We start from the raw sequence: 8533 nt of genomic DNA on the forward strand, positions 1-8533 counted from the left end.
TGGCAATTGCGAACATTGGTGTAATTGTATCGATGAGCTATTAGTTGTAAAGAAAGTTAAAAGCCTGTTTTCCCGCTTCATGATTTTGATTTCCGCAACCCTCATCAATTCATTACGTACCCTTGCGATAAGTAAGAGTGTTCTAACCGGTTAATAAACATTTTCTCCCGTAAAAAGCTTTGTTCACAGAATTGTCAATTGAATAAGACTTCTGAATTTTTCTGATGATATGCTTCTAAGTGGAATTTTACAAACTACCATCATTAAGGTAGCAATTAATTAAATTCGTGTCAGTTAATAACATTTTTTTCCCAAAATCTTTTAAAAAATAATGATTTTTTCCTGATTCTGGGTTTTTGTCCTAGTTTCCGTCCGTTGATTTTCTGTTTTTGAATGCCCTTTATGTTATCTCGTATGATTTTTATCAGTTTTTTGAAGCATAGATTTTATTTGATTCAAAGTTTTGATTATAGTTTTAAAAATCAGTTATTCGAAACATAACCAAATGCAATTTTTGAATTTTTTTTTCTTTTTCGATTAATTAGTTTCTGCTTAAATTGTATCGGCTTGATCATTTCATACTGCGTAATTTCTAGGCTAAAATATTTTTTTAGGTCGACCAATTTGATTTTTTGAGCTCTCCCTAAACACTATGAAAAACCCTAATTTAACCAAATTTTCTGCGCCCAAGCAAATTTTTGAAAAAAAAAGGCCGAAAAAGGCGTTTTTAGCCCTTTTTTTTGGAAAATTTCGACCAAAAAAATCGCGTTTTTTTGGCGCGCGCTTTCCCCTCAAAATTAGTATAGATTGGCGCCAAAGGGTTCGAAAGTCGGAAGCACGCCAAAAGAGGAAAGATGTTTCGTTCGAACAAGCTCTTAGTGCTTTTTTGAAGTCAATTTCTTGAAATTTGAATCAGGGGTTAATTGCGAGTTGAAGCCGAGACGAGACATCTAGACAGATTTTTAAGTTCTAGGTGATCTCGGTTTTTCAAATTTTATGCTCTTGTTGTTTACTGAGGTTCATAGTATTTTTAAACTTGAGAAGAATATTCAGCAGCTAACTAAAATTAACTTGGTTCATTTTATCACAATAAAATGTAAATTACTTTTGATTTGAATCCATTTAGCTACGAAAATATCTGCGAAATTACAAAAAGAACTACAATAGCTGACCGAAAAGACAATACAAAACAAAATACAAATTAAGCCGCAGTTTATGCATTCATAATAAAGCTTCATCGCATGTTAAGCTCTTAACTAATTAACATCACTAACAAAACTCCAGCTGAGTTCACGTCCACGTCCAAAATTAATCAAAATGATATTAGATTTCCAGAGTTTTTTAAATAGATCTTGGGCTATTGCTAATTGGGCTATTGGGCTATTAAAGTGGTCTACTTATATTTGTAAAAAGTTTGCAGTGGTAGAAAGGAGGTGTTTCACAGGAAGTACAGTTGGTTCTGGCATAGTTACACGTCGCTCTGTACACTTTCGCCCGTGCTCTCGGGTGAGAAGTAACTGGCGCCTGTTTGAATTGCGACTGTGTTCGTATTCGTATTTCTGTCCCCAGGATCTCCCCCCGCCTCTACTACAGTGTATCCCCCCATGATCTCTCTCATTTCTGTACGACTGTTGTTCCTCGTGCTGTTATTTGTGTGGATCAAGTTGCTGTTTATGTTATTTGTGCTGTTTAGGAGGTTGTTGTTACTGATGTTGTTGTTGTTGTTGCTTATGTTGTTGTTGTTGTTGTTTATATGCTCGCTTCCATGATGGCTCCCGAGAGCATTGACTGGGGTCTGGACTGATGCTCTAGCTGGTACAATCGAATAGCTTCCTAAACAACACACTAAAAAGTTCAAATTTCATAACAAAAAAAATGTTAAGATTTCATTTAGGGCTCAGATTCACACAACTAGTAATTTTTTAAACGTTTGCACGCTGCCGGCCAGGAGTGGATCTAAAACTTTCTCGAGGGTGCAGATTTATTTTTAAAAAAAAATTTTGTCCGTTTTTTTTAGGTTGACCGAATTGATCTTCTGATTTCTCCTATACTACTAAAAAGACCCTGTTTTGACCAAATTTTCCGCGCCGCAAACAAATATTTGAGAAAAAAAACAGGCAAAAAAGGCCAGTTTTGGAAAGTTTTGATCAAAAAATCGCGTTTTTTCGGCGCGCACTCCCCACTGAAAAAGGCCAGTTTTGGAAAGTTTTGATAAAAAAATCGCGTTTTTTCGGCGCGCACTCCCCACTGAGAAAGTTTTTAAGGTCAGTCAGCCAAAAATGGATATCTCCAAATGGTACAAAGGGGGGGGGGGACCTTTTGGGTCGGCAGGGGGTAGAATCCCGGAGGGAAAGGCGTCCCCCCCCCCCCCCAAATCCGCTACTGGGCATGGCAATGATTGGTTGAGAATTTCCGCGCATTTGGCTTTCGCGCATGAGAAAAGCGCCGCGGCAAGAATTACAATCAGTTAGCTTCAGGCACTCATGGTGTTATTTTCTTCTGCAACTACTAAAACACGTTAGCATCATTACTTCACCGTTTTCCGTCACGTAGACTCCTTGCTGCGGCAGACTAGAAGTCCCCACCACCCCAAACTTGCCCGCCGACTGAAACTGACTCTCGGGTGGGGGCGTCGGGTAGACGATCCCGTGCGCAACACCACCGTGCGTCTGCACCATGGCGCCGTGTGGTATCGAATTTATAAAAACACCCGCAGTTGTCGCGGGCATAGAGGTGCTCAACGGGAGGTACTTGATTGAGGTAGCCCGGGACAATTGTCCACCACCCGAAGCCCCGCTGAAATTGAGAGCAGCGGTGGCGGAAATTGTGTCCCCGCCCATCGGGGTTTTGTTGCCTCGTTTGTTCTCACTTGGGGGGAGGTGCTTCATGACTAGAGATACCCACAAGATGGTGAGGTTGACGGGTTGGGTGAAAAATATGAGTGAGTCACACGTTGCCTGAAATTAATTTACTTAAAATGAAATAAAATATATAATACTTTTACGAAAAAATAAAAATCCCGAAAGTTTTAAGAATATGTTCAATTCCCCCTCCCCCATAATTGAATTTCAGCTTAAAAGAAAATGAAAACATTTGCCATAATGCAATGAAAACTGTTAACCATTCTGAACACATTAGTTTTTCATACTTCGAAAGTTCACGTATTTAGCATTTAGAGAATGTAAGAGTAAACATACACTGAAAGCGTTATGAAATGTGGGAAAGGAAGAGGAAAAGAATCCCAACATTAATGTTACTTTTAGAAAATAAGGATTTGACTTTTCGTACCAGGATTTAAAAAAATAAACATACGAATTAAGCAGATGTGCCGACATAAACATGTGATTAAATACAGGAGAAGTACATAAATTTACGACAGGGAGGATCAGAATTCCCGAAAGCAACATGCACACTTTATATTTTTAATTATATCTCTGCTTGATGTTTGGGAAATAACCTGTCTGGATTTTCCCATTTTTACCCTCAAGGAAACTAATCAAGACAGCACTTATGGGGCTGTATATGGGTACAAATACGACCTGAGGGCTATCAATATTTTAGACTAGTCTCTCACTTTAGACATAATTAGACTCTTTTGAGACCCACGTCATTGATTTTGTTTGCCTGCTGGCTTTGCCTCCATGAAAAGCTCTCCGATCAGGAATAAGATACCTTTGCTACTAAAAGGATACCCCATTTGATAGTATTTTGCGACATCCTTTTTTGAGGGCGTTGCCCCCTTGTGTGAAACGCAGACGCCATTTTGAGTCGGTCGAATGTGCTTTTTTACTTCTATTAAACACCAGGGTTTTTTGAATGGATTATTACAGAGAGAAAACTTGTATTTAAAACATTAGTGCTTACTTTCGGTTGACTGATATAAACATTTATTGATTTTTTTTGCTAATGAAGTTCAATAATGGTATTTGAATTATGTAAAACAAGTAAAGCATGTAGAGCACGGGTTGACCGAAAGCCGCTTAGATTTTTTCTCATGAGAATCTTACAACTTCTCACAAAATCTATGGATGTTACAAGATAGGGACTTTTTCTTATGAGAAAGTTGTAAGATAGCGCAAATTTTCTACAAAGCTTATAAGAAGTTCTAAGATCGGGGAGTTTTTGTCTACTAAGTCTAAATTCTCACCAGGATGGTCAACCCGTGAGATGGGTTGTTGTGACGTGTTTATGTTTTGAAGAGATTTGAGGTTGCGTGATGGTGGTACCTGGAAGTATCCGAAGTAGTGTGGGGTCTTGGCACCCCTGAGGAAGAGACAGAAGGAGAGGGTGCTGATGAAGAAGGAGGGGAACACGAGCACTGCCGTCATCCACGTCCACCGAGTGAAGTAGTTCCTCGCTACACTCAAAAACAAAAAAAAAACATATAAAACAAAAAAAAAAGTTTTGATGTGCAAGTTGAGTCGCACAGAAAGCTCTGAACTAAGTTGTAATTTTGCAAAATTTTGCAAAATTTTTTTGTAGTTTTGCAAAACAAATATTTTTAAAAAAATCCATTTTTAAATCGTTTTTATTCGTTTTTTAACAGGTTTAAAAACTAAAAGCTAGATTAAGACCAAATACCAAACTATCAATAACGGGCTCTTTTCCTCCCCCCATATTTAAAGACTTTCATTTTGTGCACTTTTACATGCGATTATGGTTTTTGTAATTTTACATGCTCTATTGCTAAATTCGTGATGTCGTAAATAGGAAGGAATTGTAGAAGTGGAAAATTATTATCGAGTTAATTTTTTTTTGTTGAAAAATTTGTGATTTTTGCTTAAACTTAACTAAAATTAAGAGCAATTCTTCAAGGTTTTAAATGTTAATCGAGTTACGACTGAAAACAATTTTAATATGATGTATCACTCGAACTCCAACTGTGTCGAACTAGTGGTACCTGATTTTAAATGAAATACAAGTGAAAATTAGAAAAAATTTAAGTTACTCAAAAACGACGTCCCTTGCCATTTTGCGCTCAGAACAAAAAATGTACAAAAATTATGCTGCAAACAATCATGCTATTTTAGATATTGCAGTATATTACTACTCGTATGAGTGTTCATATTTTTTGTTCCGACGGCTGAAAATTGTGAAACATTTTTTCTAGTTGTGCTTTAGTTTTTAAGTTATGTTTTAGTGCTTCGTGTGAGCGTTCATATTTTTTGTTTTGGCTGCTGAAAATGGTGAAAAAATATTTTCTTGTGCTTTAGTTTTTTTTAGTTTATCTGCTTGAGCTTTTTTTATTTAAAGAATTTGTTTTTGAGCAAAAGGATGATATTCAAATAGTTATTAGAATGGTCGAGTGATATAATAGATTAGTACCCTTTAAATCGTGATTCAATAAATATTGAAAAGTTTATGAACAGTTTATTCATTATCAAAAAAAAACACCAATTGTTTTTTAGTCTAAAATCGAGATAAAAGAACCAGCCAGGGAAGTTCTAAAATAAATTTGGTCATTAAAGTCTGGAAAAAAATTTGGAAGACAAATAAAGACTACGATGATAAATTTATTAAATATTTTAGCTTTAATGTTTTCTTTCCTAGCCTAAAAAAGCGCTAAACCAAAAACGCTGAGTAACCGGATAACCTTGTTTTTCCCGCGCAAAGTTTTGAACAAAAAAAATCATCCGAGTGAGTCATATGACACATCATTTCAACGCCATTACGGCCTTAACGCAAACGACTTTAAGAAGTTCCGAAACAATATTCCCAATGTCCAAAAAACTTAGTAAACAATTTCTGACTTTTATTTAAAAATTCAAGAGATTTAAGCGAGCGATTAACTCTTCTTATATAACAATCAGTTTATAAGCAATGAAAAACCTGTTTTAATTTGTAAAAACTAGTCAATAAAGCTTTTGTAAACGTTTCTTCAGAAAGTAAAACTTATGAACGAAAAACTTTCAAAAATCTGGAAGAAAATCTGCTTTAATATTTTTTAAGACAACTTATAAATTTAACTATTATGAGTATTCACCGCCGTTCTCAACTTTTTTCATCTTCTCATCCTACTACGCTCAAAAAACGACAAAAATTTTGATATCATTCAAAGGTATTGTTGTCTTGAGCTTAAATTTGAAATATATATATATTTTAAAAATGCTGCCTTTGAGAGAATATTTTTGAAAAACAAAAGACTTGGAGAGCTTCTTTTTTTTAGTTTTAATGTGTGAAGATTTCCATTTTGGCCAACTTGGGATAATTATCGCGCGATATAATTCCCGCTCTTAACGCGTAAGCGGAGATTTAATCCTTCTTATAAATCGATCCAAACTGGTTGAAGGAAACTTATTTGCCAGAATTGATTTGCTACTAGGAGCGAAATCGACCACTTTCTGTTTTACATGGCGTGTGGGGATGATTTTTTCATGTTATTTCTACTTCATAGACCTTAAAAGACAGTCGGAACATTCAGAGCTTCGCCCTGATACGACCATTTTTTTTAAATTTGATAATTGAAAGATGGTCATTCAGCTTATTTTTGGGCTAATATTTGCGCACTCAGTTGAAGCCTATATAATTATACGATTCAACGCCCCAGCTCAAAACATTAGATGAACTGCTCCCAACTCAAAGTTATTCCGATTGGGAAGGCTTGGTAATTAATCCAAACATTTTGTTTTTTCGTGTGGGGGAATATATATATATGTTTTTCTAAAAATGCTGCCTTTGAGAGAATATTTTTGAAGAACAAAAGACTTAGAGAGCTTCTTTTTTTTTAGTTTTAATGTTAAAAAATTCTGTGAAGGTTTTTTCAACAGAAACTAAATGTAAACAATTTCAAAGGCACTCATTTTTGATACCCAATGCAAACTAATAACCTCACAAAAAATGTCCAATCACAAAGTGACTTTTTAGCAACTCTTATCAAGAACACCATATTCAGCAGAGTTTTCCAATGGCTCACTTTTCATTTAAATTTTTTCACTTTTTTAAACAAAAATGACGTTTCGCATTGCGGATTTTTTGTGAATAGGCATTTTTGTACCCAATTCTTGTACCAAACGTGCAAGAATGAACCAAACGTGCTAGAAGGAAATTGTTTTAGAATCGGTTGTTTTCAATGAACTATATCGTGAAGAACTCTATCGTATTCTAACATCTAAATCAGCTGCTCGAAATCAGTTCAATTCACACGTTCCAGAAAAAGGTTCTGACTTCAAGAAAAATTTGCAAAACCAGAAGCAGAGCGGATCTTGGCGATTATTCACCCAAAATAACCTATTTAAGGACTTCCACTGTGGCTCTGTTCACCCATGGGTGTAAATTATTCCAAAAGTAATGAAATAGTTTATGCCGCAACTATCCGGCGTGAAATTATCATCCGCAGTTCCCAAATGAACTGGGTTAAAAATCCAAGGCTCCTGGGAAATAATCCTCGAGGCATATTTGGAGTTAATAAAACAGACATAATTTGTCGTGGCTCGTTTGTTCTTAAGTAAATTTGTAGTCTTTAAGCTAAACAGCGTTTTTCAAACGGGAGGCCTTCGTTACTTCTTCAAACAAAACATACCTTTGTTGACTTTCTTAGAAACGCTATGTATACTTCTAACATAACTCGCCTAGTTGTTTGATGTAGAAGTCGACTCCGAAGGCGAAGTCGACGTGGTGGCCGCCATTGTTGTAGCCACTGTTGCTGTGGCTGTTCTGGTGGTAGTGGCTGGATTGTGTGCCGCCGGGCAGGTGTGACACGGACACTGACATGGAATTCATCGCATGCGTTGTCTGAACGAATTGAGCGAATTGTTTTGGTCAATTTTTGTTACACATTGTTTTTGGAACAAAAATGAAACAATTGTTGGGTCATAATTTCAGTTCAAATTAATTTTAAAATGTTTTTTTTTTACATAAAAAACGAAACTATTTTCTGAACACTTCATCGTCAATCGAGTCTTCGAAATTAACAAAAATAGCCTTAAATACTTAAAGCTATTTTGTTTTGTTGTAAGCCTCATGAACTTTTTCGTATTATTGAAAATCAATAAATGACTAATTCTCTGATGCGCCAACAAAATTTTAATATTTGTCTTTATATGATTGTTTTTTCCAAACAGCATGTGGTGAGTTATAACAGAAAGTAACTACTCGTGCCTGTTTTGCTTCGGATGCCTCCAACTCCCCCTCCAGCTGGGCCCTCCTCAGCTTGGCTGCCCTGGAGATGTGGTAGGAGATACGCAGCATCAGCACTGTGCCCAGAAACTGAGGCACCGCCCCCACCAGAAGCAGAAGGGGCGTGGACATTGACATGTGCAGACCTAATTGTATACAGAGCTGATATAAATTATCCGAAAAAATTGAACAAAAATTGACATTGTATACAGAGCTGCTTTAAATTATCCAGAAAAATTGAACAAAAATTGACATTGTATACGGAGCTGATTTAAATTATCCGGAAAAATTGAACAAAAATTGACATTGTATACAGAGCTGATTTAAATTATCCGGAAAAATTGAACAAAAATTGACATTGTATACAGAGCTGATTTAAATTATCCGGAAAAATTGAACAAAAATTGACATTGTATAC

The 8533-nt window shown here is 36.0% G+C and overlaps 1 protein-coding gene across 2 annotated transcripts; it reads right to left on the bottom strand.

Moving 5' to 3' along the window:
- Nucleotides 1-1091: 1091 nt before the first annotated feature.
- Nucleotides 1092-8262, bottom strand: LOC134842360 (uncharacterized; the record flags this gene model as incomplete). 2 transcript variants are annotated; one of them, XM_063858653.1, is given in 5 exon segments in its annotated part: nucleotides 1092-1833; nucleotides 2537-2957; nucleotides 4227-4357; nucleotides 7569-7731; nucleotides 8098-8262. In XM_063858653.1, coding segments are annotated over 5 exon segments (1245 nt in total), but the record flags the coding sequence as incomplete, so codon positions are not given.
- Nucleotides 8263-8533: the final 271 nt, after the last annotated feature.

This window comes from Symsagittifera roscoffensis, chromosome 3 (genome assembly GCF_963678635.1).
Source record: "Symsagittifera roscoffensis chromosome 3, txSymRosc1.1, whole genome shotgun sequence".
NCBI lineage: Eukaryota > Metazoa > Xenacoelomorpha > Acoela > Convolutidae > Symsagittifera > Symsagittifera roscoffensis.